Raw genomic sequence first — 18438 nt, 5'->3', positions numbered from 1 at the left:
TGTTTCGATTTTATTTACAAGATTCTTGTTCGTTTTAGTGGAAAATAAGGATAAGATCTTGTAAAACGAGAGGAAACTAATGTTATACGCATTCTTATTATAGGATACTAAAAAGCTAAACTAGTGCCTGAAAGCAATGGAATCCAGTCTTCCTTTTTTTTCCACTTGATATAATAATCTTTAATAGGGACAATGATATCCAAATATGATCACAAATAAGAGCAATTGATCCCTTTCTTAGATGCTTACCAAAAGTTAAAACAATATTAGCTTTTGCCCCTTTATTCCGTCAGTTATAGGTTTGAAATTATAATTCTTATAAATTATTGAGTTTTAAAATTAATATTTATAAATATTCAATGAATTTTTTAAAACTAATATATAATTTTGAATAAAAGCTACTGATTCAGCCGAACCCATACGACCGTATCCCATACTCTGGCTCCGTCCCTGTAATCCTACCCGCTGCCTACCACCTAGTGGTGGAGATTATCTGACATTGCTTTGCCGAAAGTTCATAAATACTAGTAATAATATTTTCTTATAAAAACTTAAAAAGTACGTATAATACATAGGGTAGACTAAATGGCTAATACATCTTAAAAATAAAGCAAAGCAAATAATAATTTGGAAGAAGAAGGACCTTAGTCTCATTCAAACCGATATACAAATTGAGCAGTAATAATATGTTGATATCGCTTACACAAAAATAATCTACACATGATATTGTACTACACCTATTTCCCCACTTCGCTTAAATTAAACCAAAAGAAATTAGATACTATTCCCTCCGGTCCATAATAAGTGATCAATTTGCTTTTTTATTTTGTTCCAAAATAAGTGTCCATTTATATAATTAAAAAAAATTAATTTATTTTTCCAAAATTACCCTCATGTATGTATCTCTAAAAAAGTCATTTACTCCTAACATTTGAGAAGAGAATTAAGTGCTACTATAACTATGTTGCAACATTTAATTAAGGGTAGTTTAGTCACACTAACTATTTTCGTCTAAAATTTAGTATTTCCTAATGTGTGTGTCAAAAGCAAATTGGTCACTTATTGTGGACCGAAGGGATTAAATGACAACGTCACATGAAACCCACTAAGTAATTATTGGTTTTTTATGATTGTCATAATGCAAAAACCAAAAAAAAAAGATTTTTTTATTTCATTATTGAGGAAGAAAAATTTAAGTTTGTTGAGAGTCATAATTTGAGCGTGACAAAGATCGGATTGAAAGTGATTTGTCATCTAAAATACCCAAATTCCATGAAACCAAGAAAGATTCTTTTCAGTAGACTCTTGTTGGCTCTTTTTCGGGCACTTAATATAATAATTAGGATAAATAAATAAATAAATAGCCCACTTCTTTATTCAAAATTTAATTAAGTCACCAAAAAGACTTTTTAAGCATTCCAAAAAGTTGCATCTTTTTTGGTTAGTCCAATGATTTTGTCATGTCAATTTCATGAAGATGCTTAATAATCTAGACAATTTGTAGTCATGTGAGAAAAATAATGTCAATGACTTTTTAGAGTGGCCAATGAAATGCAAAAATTAGCTCCCCCTCACTAAGCTATAATTTAATTAAAGTTTGACACCTAGTTCAAGTGATAAGGTGGAGACCCTAATGGTAGGTTTTAAGTTTTATTCCCACGTTATATCTTTAGCTCTATGCTGGTTTAGTTTATCTTTTATAAATTTAATCTTTTCCGGTAAGAATATGATTATGGATATTGATTTCCACCCATAATGCTTGATTATAAGTTATAACCACACTCCATTAACGTGGAGATGTCTAAATTTCCTCTATTTTTAACGTATACATGATGATACATAAATTATCTAGCAAGCAATTTCTTTTTCATTTTAAAAGAAAACGCTTTAGTTAAGACTTTTTCTTTTCTTTTTGTGTATTAGCTAGCAACTAGTCATGTTTAACATTTTTTGTGCTAACAATAAAATGGAAGACATGCATAACAATTTGGTGTAAGATGATGTAAGCATCTTCAAATTAGATAGAATGCGGGAAAAGCTTTCAGCGACGCGGTTTAGTTTGCGCATCAGAGAAAAAACAAATGATTAATGAAACAATTTTGTTGTACTAACTGCTAAAAGGCCACATTATTGATTGGTAACAAAAGGTTCTTTTTGTTCATCACTTCATTACAGAGCCTCTTCTTCTGCTACCTAGTAACAAAGTAAAAATGACTGGTAACAAAACTCTGAAACATGAAATGCAGCAATGGCTGCAAGGATTGATCCATTTTCATGAGAAAGATATATTTTAGTGTACCATGATCAATGATCATTGAATAAAGACATTTAGTAAAAGAACCTCTTTTTTCTTTAATCAGAAACCAAGATTTGACAACTTTCTTACACAAGTTCAGAACTTGCCAACCTACTGCTGGTGCATTACAACACTGAATGTGGTGCTTTCATCTGACGGGGAAAAAATGGCGAAGCACATCAATCAACAAGACAGCTTCTTCTAGTCTTTGGCCAATCATCCATACTCGGAAGCTTGGCTCGAAGTAGTAAGCATCACTCCAACGTTTCAACAACGTCAAAGGAAAAGGACCCTGTATGTTTCCCTGAGGATCCAGATAGTGCCAAATTGGGACTTCAGGGTTCATATAAGTAGCCTGTTTTCCATCTTTTTGGTCCTCAACGTCTGGCTCATCATCGCTCAATTCAATTACCTCAGTTTGAGTAACCTGGACCTGTACTTCTTGAGTGACATTGTCTTCTCCAGAGGCCACCGCCTGCATTTCTTCACTTCTTTCAGCTCTTACAGGAACCGTAGTATCCATTTGTTCTTGAGTCATGTCTGCATATTGATCTGCTTGAATCAGACACAGAATAACCGAAACCAATTAGAGGATCATATACAACCCTACTCGTTTATTAAGTTATTAGTAATTATTGGGCTCCATAATTGGCCTTCACAGTAGTAATGGGTTTTCCCTCGTACATGTTCCTCCATTGACAAGCAAATAAGAGTTTTACAGATATCTCTCTATATACCCTTAAAAATGCATCACAACAAAATATTTGTCATCTTTTGATCACTAAATATAAATGTGAAGAGCCTTGGCAGAGTAAAGGATTTTAAACCCAAATTACTCCCATCTCAATCAAGAAAAGAGAATCAATTAAAGGCACTAAATTTCAAAAACCAGAGGAAGAAGGAATTACCATTTCCATCAACAACGGGTGCATCTCCACTTACAAAAGCCTTGTTGGATAGGATCATGGTATCCCCTGAAAATAAAATACAGTCAAACTTAGGGAAGTATAAGAACTCATATTTCAGATATTGACTGAGCAAAGTATTTTTATCCTTAATCAGATTACAGGAGACAATATAACAAATGAATAATAGAAATGTAAAATAGCTACTTACAACTACAGAAAAGATTTAACCCTACCCTCACACAATGCAAAACATAGTATATAAGTGAAAAAAGGACTAGCAAATTTTGACATAACAAAGGATGACTAAGATAAGCATAGCACCCATTTTGCAAACTTCGCATACTTTAACCCAAATACGAAACTTTCCCATCAAGATCAGGGTTCAAACATCAAACTTCCTCAAACTTTCAGGAGGCAGCAATAGTATTAAATCAAACAAATTGATGGAGGAAGAAGATTATTTCAAGAAAACTATTGAATTGTATGACCACCTCATTGAGAAGCTTAGCATACTTTAATTACTTAATTATGGCTTCAACACGTCCCTTCATGTTCAGCATGACTCTTTTGCTTGGGACAATCACATGTAGATTCTTTTTTATAATGGTCGACGGTGAGACTTGAACCCACAACCTTTGTATGCTCTGATACCATATTGAATTGTGTGATCACCTCGTCTAAAACTTAAACTATTTCAACAAAAACCAACAATTCGTGAAGGGAACGAAGGCATCACAAAGCATTAGGGAACGCAGATGAATTTCCCAACACAAACTAGCACGGCCTTATTGTCCAAGTCCCGCTTTGAGGGGAAAAGAAAAGACCCAACAGAGGGCTTCTGGGGATGAGTTGGGAACCTGGACTGATTTTAAAAAAGAAACTGGATACTAGAGTCAAAAGAGTCCTTTCGGAAACCTACTAATTGTCACATTTTGCATAAAGCAAAATAAGGAAATTTATCCTAGCAATTTTGGCAGGTTCATCAATAAGTGAAGACAAGGACAGAATAACTGAATAGCAGGTTTGGCATATCACAAAAAGAAACAGTGCCATCATTTTTTCCCATATGAGTACTGCAAAGATATACAATACTTTGCAGCATAAAATCAAATAAAGTTTGCTGGCAAATGACGGTTCCAATACTTGTTCTCGCTGATGCTGTTGGTCATTCAGATTGATCTGATTTGTCCAGCATTTCTTATCACATGCACAAAAAATAGAGGTGGGAAAGACGATAGTCGAGGAAAAGAAAAAAGAGCAAAGAACACCCAAGAATCCTTTTTGCCACATTATTTGTCCCTAACACAGTAAGCAACCATCAATTTTCTCTAAACGGTGGAGTTGGTGCCAGTTTGTGCACACATCAACTATTTCATCGGGTACCTGTTACCTCCCATCAGCAATGGTATCGGGTAACTCTGGCCACCAAGGCTACCTAGCATTTTTGTCTCCGCTGATAATTGAACCCTGGTCTCCACGGTATTCATCCACTTCATTACCCGCTAGCCACATGCTTAGGTGCGCCTCGATCACTTTCACTAACCTGTCTCGCCAAATCTGAAATATCTGGAAGGCTCCACAATACTTTAGAGGATAGAGGTCTCTGCTCACATTAAATCAATTGGTGCCTCAAAACAAATAAGACATCCTCGTAGGTCTCTTGATATCTAACTCAACTAAAAATCATTTTATTTGACAATTACCATAGTCAAAACAATCTGTCTCAACCATCAGGACAGTTGGATCTTTTTGAACTCCAGGGGGAAAATATTGTAGTACAGAATTTCAAGATTTCCAGACAATAACCGATTCTTGAGGGGAGAGAGAGGTCACCACTAACTTCAGCTCGTCCAAAAATTGTCTGTCGATTCGACAGCCAACTAATTTGGCTTTTCCATTTCCCACTCGAGCCATTTTAACCTCTCCTTCCCTTCCCTTCCACTGAAATTATCTCCATTTATCTGCCCCCACCACCAACCCTGGTCAAAATAATTGAAAACAACTCTCTCTCAAATTCTGTTCAGATTAAATTTCTTGTTTCAGGTATCACAACAACAACAATAACAATCCCAGTATTTTCCCACATGGTGGGGTCTGGGGAGGGTAATGTGTACGCAAACCTTACCCCTGCCCCGGTAGGACAGAGAGGCTGTTTCCGATAGACCCTCGGCCGGGAAAATTCAAATGCATGTATTAAAAAACCAGCCTGTCAACCTTAAAAAATGTTTTATATGCTTTATGACATAATCAAACCAATGGGGTTAAAAGTGATGCACCGACAACACTAATGCTAGTGAACTGGGAAAGACAAGGAGATACGCTCGACTACCTACTGGCCTTCTACCCTAATCCTCGACCTTCATACCCTCCTATTTAGGGTCATGTCCTCAGTTAACTCCAATTGCACCATGTCCCGCGTAATAACCTCTCCCCAAGACTTCTTAGGCTTACCTCTACCCCTCATGATACCCACTGAGGCTAACATCTTGCACCTTCTGACTGGGGCTTTTATACTTCTCTTAACATGCCCGAAGCATCTCAACCTCGCCTCCCGCATCTTTTCCTCCACAGAAGCCACTCTCACCTTGTCCTGAATAACTTCATTCCTAATCTTATCCAACCTGGTATGCCCACACATCCACCTTAACATCCTCATCTCAACTACTTTTATCTTCGAGCATTCATGACCCGCCAACAATCTGCGCTATACAACATAGTAGGTCTAACTACAACTCTATAGAACTTACCTTTTAACTCTCAGCGGCACACTTTTATCACACAAGACACCGGAAGCGAGCCTCCACTTCATCCATCTAGCTCCGATACGTGCGTGACATCCTCATCAATCTCCCCGTTACCTTGTAGTATAGATCCAAGGTACTTGAAACTACCTCTCTTGGGGATAACTTGTTTTTGGTTCATACTAGAAGGCGTAAAATTATTTAACACTATCAAGTCACTTAAAAGCTAACTTGTTTCAGGTATCAATCTCAAAAATAACTTGTTTGCGTCTAAACTTTGTTAAGCTTTCAGGCTGACATATGCGGATGTAAGAAGCTTACATCTGTATGCTTCTAGAAAATGGCTATGCTCCATAGAGTAAAAAAGAATGGAAGGTTTAACTGAATAAGGTTTTAGATATTGTAAAGTTCTGTTGCAGAGTGGATGTTAGAACTCACCTGCACCAGAATAGTCTGTAGCTCCATTAGGAGTTGACTTTGGTGAACGACTATTTTCTCTTTCTTGTTCCACTGCATTTTCTTCTAGGGCGTCAACCGTTTTAACTTCAGGCTCTAATTCCTCAGCTACAACTTTTGGCATCATGGAAAAGAGTCTATCCTGTTCCTTTTTTGTCTGTAAAAGCTGCTTCTTCTCCAGAAACTCAAACAGTGTAACTACTAAAGTAGGTCAAGGAGACAGGTTCATCAGCAGGATCAGCAAGTATCAAACAGGCTTTTAGCTTTTACACCAAAGCCCCAACCAGAGGCATAATTTTGTTACTATTGCCTGAAACAAGCCATACACACTTATGTCGCTACAAATCATCTCACTAAGGATAAAATAAGAAGTTTGACGTTAAATTACTTTGGACGTATGACATACTTTTTGGGACAGACTAGAAAGGGAAGTATGCCACATAAATTGGGAGTTTGGGACACGAAACATAATAAAGAGCTAAGCGTTTTACTCGCCATTCTATAAAGTTAACTTTTCAGGATGGCGAGACTATATAACTCTTTTCTACCGAAGTCAACATAATAAAGAGCTAAATGTTTTACTCTTAAAATACCGCATAGGTAAAACTAGGTCATACATTTTGGGATGGATAGAGTAACTCTTAACAAAATAAAAAGCCATATTAAGGGTTTGGTGTTTGAAGCCTTATTTCATGACAAGTTAAAGTGGCAAAAACACAAGAATGTTATTGATCAACATTGCATTGGAGTTTCATCTAAACCTCACATCAAGCATCATTCCAGGCTTTACTAGTCAGGAGGTAATTTTTCAGCCAAGAACCATATAACATTCAGGAAGGAAGTATGTCACAGTTGATTTTAAACAACCCAGCTTTTTCTTGACCAAAAACAAATCCATACTAATTCTCAATAGCATGATCTTGAATTGAACAAAGGTATATGAATTCTGTCCAGAAATATGAAAGGTGCAAAATAGATCAAAAGACTGTCTCGAACAATGACTCTCTTGTTACTTTTACTTCCAGTTATTTGAGTCTAGTCCCTCTGACTAAACTTGTGCATATGACAGTTTGAGCTTCTGGAAATGATTACCAACATATAATCTGCAGACAACAATTACGAACTATGCTTCTCTTATGCAGAGAAGAAATTGCTGAATTCAAAGAACAGGTTGTGCCATGCAACCATAAAAAGATGCAGATTTAAATAACGGAGCCTTGAGATATATGAAAGGATATTGTTTGCGCCATCCCTTCTCATTGGCATGATCAATGCGCTTTTGTAACAACGCAATTTCTCTCTCAATCCACTGTAACCAAATCAAAATGAGATAGAGTCAAAAACAAATATACATGACAAGGGATGATGATGAACAACATAGCAGCAATCTGTATACAGTAACAAGCAAATAAATGAGTAACATCCTGCAGTTCACAAGGGCAACCAGACAAAGAGAATCGGCGGAGAATTCCAAACTTACATGCTTGGTGATATCCTTGTGCAGAACTTGGGCTTTTGACTCAAGCTCCAACTGCCAAGGAAGTAGGTAAATGAATTACCAATTTGAAAACAAAATTATGACGTCAAAGTAAAACAATACATAAATTACTAATCTGAGAACAAAGTTATAATGGATTACACGTCACTCAAAATGAAAGTAAATATCAACCTATAGTTGGCTAACAAGTCATGAATACACAAAATTTATTCTTTCCCACATAAAATAAAAGCATTCATAAGAAGCAAAGAATAGGACCAGAATTTATTAAGTATTAATGTAGTCAACACAGAGGCATACAAAATCCAAGCTAATTATTGAGAATAATAAATCATTGATAGAAGAATACAGTAGCTGACAATTTCCAAATGCTGCATTCTCCAGAAGTTATTTTATTTTTAAAAAAGGCTAATATTGGAGGGGATGGGGTTAGAAAGTTTCATCGTGGAAAACATTACTGATTATTTCTCTGAGCCTAAGAAGCGCCAGAAGTAACAACTGGAACAAATTTAGTTTGTTTTTAATGCCACATAATAACAACAGCAGTTTTGTGATGCAGAAATGAGTCACAGTAGAGGTTAGGATCTAAGATAAAGACTATTAGATTGTTAAAGAAAAGAAGAAAGCTAGTCAATGTGAAGAGACGCGCCTACTGAAGACAGTTTATATACAATTCTTTCCATGTCTTTTCAACTATATAGGTTGTCCATGTGATCATTTCCACAAACATACTGTAATATTAAAGCACAGAAAACCTGAAGTTTCCATGAAGAAAAAAAGGTGCACAATAGATTTCTTCAGCATTTAACAATTTGTGGATTTCACCCTCTTTGGGAAGAAAAAAAGGTGCACAATAGATTCCCTTTTTTTTTTTGTGAAGAAGTGTGTATAGTACATCTTTTGTAAATATTTCCGAAGAAGCTGCAGAGGATTTAATCGCCTGACGAGTAACTATTAAAGCATCACTGCCAAGTTATTCATGTCAGCAGATGATCTGCACTTCAATTTAGGAGCATTTAATGAAAATATGGTAAAATACCAGCAGCCAGCAGTTCTAAACATTAACCTTGAGAAATCTAATATGGTCAGATCTATTAAATCAAATAAATTTGCTTACATTCTATTTCACTATGAAAGACCTAAGAATTGTAGAATGAAAAACTTGCTGAGGCTTAGATATCTTACAACAGTAGGCTTCTGGAGCAAACCAGCTTTTATTCTTTCACGCAACTCCTCACATTCCTCCTGTCAAAAATATAGAAATTCTTAGAACAAAATACAAATATTGGACCAATGAAGCAGCAATACAATTGTATACAGCAGGTAGTCATACACAAGAAAAGCCTTTTACATTTGCACATATATTAATTTTAGACCTATACCCTTTTTTGTGTTTGTGCGTATGTTTATATACGTAACCATGGATAAAGGTGAAGGGTTGTGGTAGATGACGTCCAGTATAAAAATAGCAAAATATGATAATTGATTGGTTGTACAAAAGGATACATCCAGTCAACATATTGGGGCCAACACACTTCTTTTGTAAACTTTAGTATCTTCTGGATGCCTCTTTAATGAAACTTATTCATCAGAAAAAGAAGAAAAAAAGGACAAACCCGCTCAACATAAATATACACGCTATACAATCCTTCCGCGCTAGTTTCGTTGTTCTTATCAGAGTCAATTTATATCAGCTTTTATGTTAGTCTTTACATAGATTAATTCACCTTTAAATAATAACATTTAAAAAATTTGAAACTATTTAAAAATAACAACAATTACAAAAATATCTACAATAAATCTTGGTCAAAGAGTATTATGTTAAATTTTCAAGAAGTGAAATATGACAAATATTTTCAGTAAAAAGGACATGGTATATTTAGGTATAACTGTATAAGTAATATGGATAGATATCTTTAATAGAAAAATCTAATATCATAAAAAGAACGTAATCATGGGCGAACTAGATTTTTGCAGTCATAAAATATTAGTTATACAGGGAAAATAGAGCCCTACAATCTTGTTAAATTAGTAAAGGGATTATCATGAGAAAATCTATTGATTAACACCACACAGGAGAGAAAGACTACTCTATATCCTAGACCCGTTCTGCTGAAAGAAATTGACAAATACACTCTATCCAAATGCACCAAACAATTATACAAATATGAAATTCATGCTAAATGTAAGTAGTCACAGAAGTAGCAGATTTATTATATCCAAAAATGTATTTTATGCATTTATACTACTTTAGTTAGATTCAGTTGCTGGGAGGCAGAACTCAAGAATAAAAAGAAAGAGCTAAATAGTAATGAATACCAAGCAAAACTGTCCCGATAAGTCCAAATTCAAATCGTGGTTTTGTTACAGATTGGAAAACACACAAAGGGAAAAAAACAGAGGTGGCAAGGAGTTTCTCACACCAAGCACCTAGGTTGTACACACAGTCAAAAGTAACTTTATCAATAAAATGCAAATATTTCATTCAAGGGTGTGGCTTAACGGTCAATAAAGTGGGACGAATATCATAGGAGACTAAGGTTCAAATCCCCGCAAAGACAAACACTGCTAGTTGATTTATTTTCCATTTGCCGAAGCCATGATTGGCAAGCATCTGGTGGCATATCCAAGGTTCACATAAAGTCATAAACAGACTTTTAAAAATATGTCATAACTATAATTATAATCATGATTATAATTAGGGAGAAGGTCTAGATTTGTCCCCCTACTACTGCATATTGTTTACATTTGTCCCCCGTTATACTTTTCGTCCACTTTAGCCCCTACCGTTAAAAAACATTACAGATTTGCCCCTAATCCTAACGGCCCTACACTGTGGCAGTTGACCCCTCTAATTATTGTCCATGTCCTGCCAAATCAGATGGCCCCACCAAATTAAAACCCCCTAAACCCATAAACTTGACCCATTCTACCTACGCACTTCTCTTAAATCTTCTTCATCTAAACCTCACGTTTTTATATCCTCCCTTGTCGAATATGGAGGACTTTGTCATATTTCAATATATTGATAGCGGAATATTATTGAGAATTTTGGGATTTAGACTTGGTGAAAGAATTATATTATTCCAGCATCACTTTTGTTCCTTAGGTGGCTCCACCAAGTTTTTGATTCCAATAGAAATCAAAAGATGGTGGTTTCATTAGGATTATATTGTAAAGCTCTGAATCTTTATCTTCCAAATATAGGCAGCAAGTTCTTCAAGAGACTCGTACAATAAGTCTTTCACAGCGTCCTCATCAAGTGTTTTCAATTTTCTTAATCATCATCTGAATTTTTGTCAATCCAAATATCCAAAATCTCGAGCTGTTAAAAAAATTTCACATTTTTCTTTTCAAATACTTGGATGTTTGCATATGGATCTTCCATTTTGACCAAAACATATGTTTTGTATTTGCCGCTTCCGGTGGGCATAGAACGACGGAAGACAACTTAGAAGATTTAAGGAAAATGAGTGGGTAGTCAAGTTTATGGTTCTAGGGGGTTTTAATTTGGTAGGGCCATCTGACTTGACAGTTGACATGACCAAAAATTGCAGGGATCAGCTGCCACAGTGGATGGCCATTAGGGTTAGGGGTAAATCTGAAAGGTTTGTTAACGGTAGGGGTTAAAGTGGACGAAAAGTAAGACAGGGGACAAATATAAACAATATGCAATAGTAGAGGGATAAATCTAGACCTTCTCCCTTATAATTATAATATTTAAGCTAGTAATTTCCTATTTTTGGTCAATAATTTATGATTATAATTATAATATTTAAGCTTGTAATTTCCTAGTTTTGGTCAATAATTGAGCATCCTCGAATGCATGCCTTGACCTTTGAATAGAATACAATTTCTCGAAATCATTTTTTTGTCTTCGTGAACATTAAAACCCACTCAAAAGTTTTGCCAGAGGATGTCTCAGAATTACCACAATCCACCAAAGAGAGGGCAGAGAAAGGAGTAATTTCAGATCAAAGCCATCCAACACTAGAATTGACCACATATGCTGCTAGTAGTTGCTTACCTCAGAAAAATCATCATCAGATAAGGAAGATATGGGAATGTCCTTCATCAGATTTGAAAGTTGAAGGTGAATTTCAAAAGCAGCATCGCTGGTTGCTGAAAAATTTCTTACACCTGTGAAGCATTCAACTTTACAATGAAAAAACAAGCAGGACAGAGAATGTGATTTAATGGAGAAGACAACATTCACTTTTCCATTTTTCATGGTCCTCTTCAACTATGCACAGTCTAAGAGATAATGCAAAATTGTCTTGATCATCAAAGTTTCAGGAAAACCACATATTCAGTAATTAGGCAAATAGTATTACCTGGCTATGAGTAGCTAATTGTTTCTGTTTCCCTTGAAGGAAAGATTCTTAGGAATTCCACAAAGGAACAATGAAAATGAAAAGGGGATGAGAGAGAATGGCAATAAGAGGAGATAGCCTCTTTTAGAAGTATTTCTTGAGACAATTAAAGAACTATAAGCAGAAGCAAGCAATTACATTACACAAAATATTTCTTTTTGGCAGGCAAGCAAAATTGTTTTGTCTTGGACAAGACACCTACAGAAGTCATGACATGTATTCTCAATCATAAGTGTCGTTCAGTTTATAAAGTTACCGTTCCACTAACAATTTTTCCTTCCTTTGGTTAACCAGTACAAATAGAATAAACATAGCATAGCATGTCCAGTGATGAAAAAAGTGCAGAGTCTCTACAGAATGGTAGAATAGTGATATTTTTCTGTTCTTTTTTAGTTTGCTTCTTTTTCCTTTTCCTTTAATAGTTTTAAGTATAGAAAAGAATTTTCTGAGTATTTACTACTTCCAATTTTTATCTTAAGAAAAGCTTTTACTCAGCAATCACCTGTTTCTAATTTAACTAGAAATGCTTTTGCAAAGGACTATGACTATGAAAAAGGATATATTTGGAGGGAAGCATAATTTAAAGGCCGGAACCGGATTGTTGTTTTCCTTACATTTTGCCCGAGTCTGTTTTATAGAGAGTGAAGTCTTCTGTTATGAGAAATATCAATGCAACATCAATGTTATTTAGTCACTACAGGATATTCAGAAAACAGAAGTGCACAATGACAATATACCTTCAACTTGCTGAAGCTGGTGGGAGTTTTTCTGGAAGTAGTCATTTGGGTCAGATTTTACCCTCACAAAGCAACCCACAATTCTATCTCCGTAACTTTCAGGGGTCTTCATAAGATCCAGAACTAAGCTCCTCTTCAAGTACACAAGCTTAATGTTTTCAGCAATAACAGCCGCAAAACAGCTTTTAGAAACAACAGGAGCCTTTTTCTTTGGACTCACTGTACTTTTTCTTCCCTTAGATGCTATCAAAATATCCTCCTCTTCCGAATTGTTAGGAGATTCATCCTCTGATTCATCATGGTTCTCACTGAAGTGCACTTCCAACAAGTCATAGATTTTTATCCGCGGTATAGATTTCTTTCCGAAAAGGGTATGAAGTCGCACATCACACATAACCCTCTTTTTCTTTTGTGGATTAAGAAGATTATTCGAATTTACATATTCAGTGACAATAGCCGTCACCTCTTGTTGAGAATATGTTCTGCTTGTATCTTTACCAATTGATTCAAGGAATTCAACCAACGGTTTGGATCCCCATCCAACAAACTCTAGTTTCTTGATTCTGACATTTCTCTTCCTTTTTAAAGAAAAGGGTAACTGATCATTGAATTCTTCCACCCAAAAGGAGTCCCCATCCATGCCTTCAGGATAATATGCCAACACGAGCTTTTACACTTCAGGAAAAGTAATTGCTACAAACTCAAACCATCAATAATCTGGACAAACGCAGAACTGTTTCTTTATGAATAGAAGCTAGAACGAATCCCTAAAATGACAGAATTTGAAGATAAGACAAGCCTCTCCAACTATCACAGTTGAAGGCAGACACAATGCGCAGTCGCTTGGAAGATCATAGAAAAAGCAAGCACAATAAAACCAACTTCAAAAGTGATGCTACATCTGATTTTGGTGAAGTAGACTTTTGAACACTTTTTTACTCAATCTGAACAGCTTTACCTACACATATATCAAATTTGACCAGTATATTGCTCAGATAGGCCTATAAGGCCTATAAGTATTCAGGATGTGATCGGCCTAGGGGACTGAAACCAGAGACTTTCTCATTGGTCCCAGGCTAAATTAATGATTTTACTTCTGCACAAACTTGTCTACTGTTGCATATTATTCCTTCAGTTTACTGGGATAATTTTTTTTATTTTTCCTTTAGGATAAGTAAATAGTTTACTGGGGTGGCTTCGTCGACATAAGCTCGCTGGAGTTATCGTCACATAGGTTGTAAAAGGAGATCTCCTAAAAGTAAATGACAGGGAAAAATATGTTGCATTTTTTATTTGTAAGTGGTTTCTTTCTTTTGTACATAGTCCCGTTGAACTTCATGATTCACGACCAAAATTGCAACTCCTATCTAATATGGAAATAGTATGTCTGACCACTATTATCCTAGTAAAATATACGCTTCCCAAGCATAGGCATAGATAGAGGAGTTACTTGCAGTTAAGAGAAATGATAAATTATCATGAACAGATATCATAAATGTAATCTGTGCAATAGATGCAAGGTGCAAGGTCTAAGTGCAAGCAACCCGAAATATCTTCTTTTTTTTTTTTATCAGGTAAACTATCCCGATTTATCTATATGCATCTCGGTGCTCCTGCACAAAGCCAAACAAATTGAGGACTATAAGAACTGAGCACAAGCTGTTGCTAGACTCTGACTTTCAGAACATGCGCGAGCGTAACAAGCATACAAGATTTGGAAAGATAAGATCAACCATAAATCTACACCATAAGCTTAGATAAACAAGATCAAAATTTTCTGACAATTGTTTCAAATATTTATCTACAAAAGCAACTAGATCTCCCAGAATTAGTAGATAAATTAAAGATCTCCATATTTCCGCCTCACAAAAAAGAAACCCAAGAGAATAATGTGATTCATGGTTTTACCTTCAGGAAAATCTCACTTCCTTGAGTGCAATCTTAACCAAGTCAAGGACAAGGACTAATGCATGGTTGCTTTAGATTTTCAAGTAGATAGTCTTCATCTTTCTCTCGCTCTCTCTGTCTCTCTCTCAAAGACTAAAACCACGCAGCCACCTGTTTAAAATCAGTGTCATTGAATGAAATTTGCAAATATAGGTGGATGTGTGTCGTTTTCTCTAGAACTATTTAATACCTAGATCTTAACGCCAAAAATTGCAAAAAAAGCATTTATCGAATCCAGACAAGCTTAATAACAAAAGGCTATTCATTTCACCAAAATTCATCCAGGATCATGCATCGGTTATAAATTCACCTCTTCTTATAGTTAACTCTTAAGGTCATTTAAGAGATCAATAGTAAATGGGTCATCAAGCACTTGTCAATAGTGATTGGAAGAGGAAAAAGTAAGAGAAATATCAGCAATTGATTTAAGTGAATAATTCATTGATAAAGCAGCGGCTAGTGAAATTACTTGACTAGATCAGAAATGAATCCAAAATAAGTCCTGCATTAACAGTGGAGATGCTAGCATGGTAAGTCTTTCACTTTTGAAACCGGTTCCATCCCCCTTCTCCTCCCTTCCCACCACAATTGCCATCCCAAAAGATAAACAAACATTACAAACTAAGAATTAAGATGATAATAAAATTATCATTTAATAAAGACAATTCTTGGGGCTTCAAATACAATGATCAAAGGCATTCCAGTCCTTGTCACAGCATGACAGCAAGGATGTCCATAATTTAAGGAAAGTAATATCATTAACACGCTGACTACAATCTAATGATAGTTAAATTGAGAAACACTTCTGTTAAATGAATTATAGTTTTACACAGTCCACTTAGAAATAAATTTTTGAACCCAGCCAAGGTCAGAAGAAAACCCTCTTTTTTTTTTAAATCAAGTGGTCAGATTGAAGAAGCCTTATATTTCTTTCCTTTATTGAGTTTTTATCTTTTTCTTTTCTCAAAAAGAACAAAGTTTCAAGGACATATGCTTATTTCACAAACAAAGCATTTATTAATCTTGAATTTTCTGATAAAAGAATAGCAAACAATCATCATACAAATCGTGGTAACATGTATAACCTATTTGGTTGAATGTGACGAAATTGACAAAGGGTATTTGTTGAGAAAAAAAAAAGATTGAATAAATGAATGTAATTTCTTGTATCCGTCAATTTAAATGGAAAATGGGAATAAAGCAGGTCGCAATTTTTTTTTTGATGAAGTAAAAGTAGGTTGCTATTACTATGGCAACTTATGGAGACAGCTCAATAGTACGGTTCTTACAACATTCATACTACGAATGCATTGAAAAGTAGGAAAGATAAGGTTGTATTCAGTTCTCAAGAACAATTTAGAGCATTTATCCGCAAGATTTCACAATCTTCCTTTGTCCTTTTTCATTTTCATTCTCTAGTCCAGCTGTCCATGAAAATCAAATTGGCGAGATAAAACTTCCTCCACCATGATACTCATGTTTTAATTGACTAGTTGAATCACTAACATACCAGTCATTTCGATTTTCCTATCTTTAGCTACTGGAACAGAGAAAGAAACAAGCATTTAACAGAGTGTTTACTTGGGTTAAGAGATTCTCTAAGGAGGTAAAGAGGAGAAGGCCAAGAAAGTTTGAAGGCTGCTTGCAGTTGATGGAGTTTGTTCGAGCTTCTGGTGGCTGAGCCAAACAAAGAACAAGCATTCAGGAGTTAAAGGGTCAATAAATATAGAACAAAAAGTGATGATAGCCAAGGATAAAGAATCTTATACCAAATGTGCCAATTAAATCAAAAGTTGGATTGAATCTCATTAAACCCATTATAGACACAGTATTTTAATTCAATCGGTAAACCACACAAAATTTCTTAGTGGGTTACTTCTCAAGTTTGGAGCAATCAACTGAAGAATTATAGAGAATGAAGCAATCAAGAAATAACCTATGTTCTGAAGGAGCAGACCTCGAAAAGAAGAACTGTCTCTTGCTCTGAACACTATTTCACTTCCTTTTCCATTTCTGATCAATCTAGTTTTCTGCTCATATCATAGCCTAATACTCTAACAAGTTTAAAAAAATTTGAGTCTAGTGTGAAACCAGGGGCTATTGCTTCACGGACAAAGCCATGCGTTTCAGAAAAGTGTGCAATTCAGAAAATGACGCACAAAATCATCCCAACAAGAGGTGGTCAATTATTCGATGGCAAACCAAACTAAATAAAGTGGTCGAGTATTTGAATCTATACTTTAATGAGTTGCATTAACATTGACATTATTGTATATTGGATGCTGAAATCAGTTGTTTTGTTTGACACTATTATAGTAATAAATTCATATACGTTTCATTTTTTTAATTAAATTGTGCACTTCCCTTCAACGATGCATGTCTTCACTTTTGCATTTTCGCTTCATGCCTCATGGACAATGTCGAAGCTACTCTATGAAAGGGTCGATGGAAAATTCCACTGTGTAGATAAGGTAAACTTTTTTACTATTATGTATATATACTATGTATTGAATCCCCTTGATCTCCTCGTGTATTTACTTCTTTATATTTTGGCACCCCTTAGTGAAAAATCGTTCTCTGTTACTGCCCGTGTACCTTGTCGCTTTTTTGTGCTTTTCGCTTTGAAAACATTTCATGAGTCCCTTTGACACCATTCGTTAAATTGGTTTTAAAATCAACTACAATCTCATATATTATCTAATAGTTTCACTTGCAAGGGAAAAAAAAGTACAAAAACCATTAAACTACTCAGGAATTACCAAGATACCTCCTTTTCCTTTTTTATGGAGTTAATTCAACAAAGGCATATAAAGAAATTAATAAATAGTACAAAACCAAAACACACACCAAAAAAAAAAAAAGAGAAAGCCTAGTAGACCAAATGGTACCTGTGCAGCAGTAGCAGCAACCAAACGATTCTGTGAGGAACCAAATTCAGCAATGGAAGAGTTAAGGCTCTCCAAAAAATAGAGAGAGCGAAATGTAGATGGAATTGAGTTGCATATAACAGTTTTTCAAGCAAATATTTAAATAAAAAAATTGGATTGAATGGAAACTGGGTTATGGGTTTTACCCTGAAGAGAAAAGTTCACTGTCAAGCTGAAGTAAAAGGGAAAGAGTGAAAGAAGTGCGAGTGTGGCCGGAGACGGAGACGGAGACGGAGACGGAGACGGAGAGGAATATGCTCTTGTTTTCTTTTGCGGCTTTGTGCGTTATAAAGAGTGAAAGAGGAATACGCACGTTATAAATTCTGTTGCTTTGTGTCGATTGCTGATGAAGGTCCATTTGTGTCTGTTGTTTGACTTGCCTTTCTCTTGACAAGTGGATTGTTAGGCTGAAAATTACTTCTTTAGTCTATAAGTGTAAATATTATTATACCTGGTGAAAATCATTTTGATCACTCAACTTTAGCTTAAAAATCAAACTTATTCTCTAATATTAAATAATAGACTTTCTGCTCCTCCAAACTCAAATATTTTTTT

The 18438-nt window shown here is 35.3% G+C and overlaps 1 protein-coding gene across 13 annotated transcripts; it reads right to left on the bottom strand.

Moving 5' to 3' along the window:
- Window positions 1–2229: 2229 nt before the first annotated feature.
- Window positions 2230–18229, bottom strand: LOC107806300 (uncharacterized protein At5g08430). Of its 13 annotated transcripts, XM_016630429.2 has the most exons (12): window positions 18030–18227; window positions 17845–17874; window positions 16538–16633; window positions 14918–15067; window positions 13010–13702; window positions 11927–12039; window positions 9085–9144; window positions 7882–7932; window positions 7640–7710; window positions 6384–6595; window positions 3205–3270; window positions 2230–2848 (listed from the first exon to the last, which is right to left on the bottom strand). In XM_016630429.2, exons 5-12 carry the CDS (start codon window positions 13647–13649, stop codon window positions 2445–2447), a joined length of 1617 nt encoding a protein of 538 aa, XP_016485915.1. In that variant the 5' UTR covers window positions 13650–13702; window positions 14918–15067; window positions 16538–16633; window positions 17845–17874; window positions 18030–18227; the 3' UTR covers window positions 2230–2444. The 13 variants fall into 13 exon arrangements, with proteins under 13 accessions (XP_016485915.1, XP_075100271.1, XP_075100267.1 ...); XM_075244170.1 differs by having other exon boundaries at window positions 2230–2836; window positions 17845–18229; XM_075244166.1 differs by having other exon boundaries at window positions 13010–13742; window positions 17845–18227.
- Window positions 18230–18438: the final 209 nt, after the last annotated feature.

This window comes from Nicotiana tabacum, chromosome 22 (genome assembly GCF_000715075.1).
Source record: "Nicotiana tabacum cultivar K326 chromosome 22, ASM71507v2, whole genome shotgun sequence".
In the NCBI taxonomy this organism is placed as follows: Eukaryota; Viridiplantae; Streptophyta; class Magnoliopsida; order Solanales; family Solanaceae; genus Nicotiana; species Nicotiana tabacum.
This window is presented reverse-complemented; position numbering and strand designations above follow the sequence as displayed.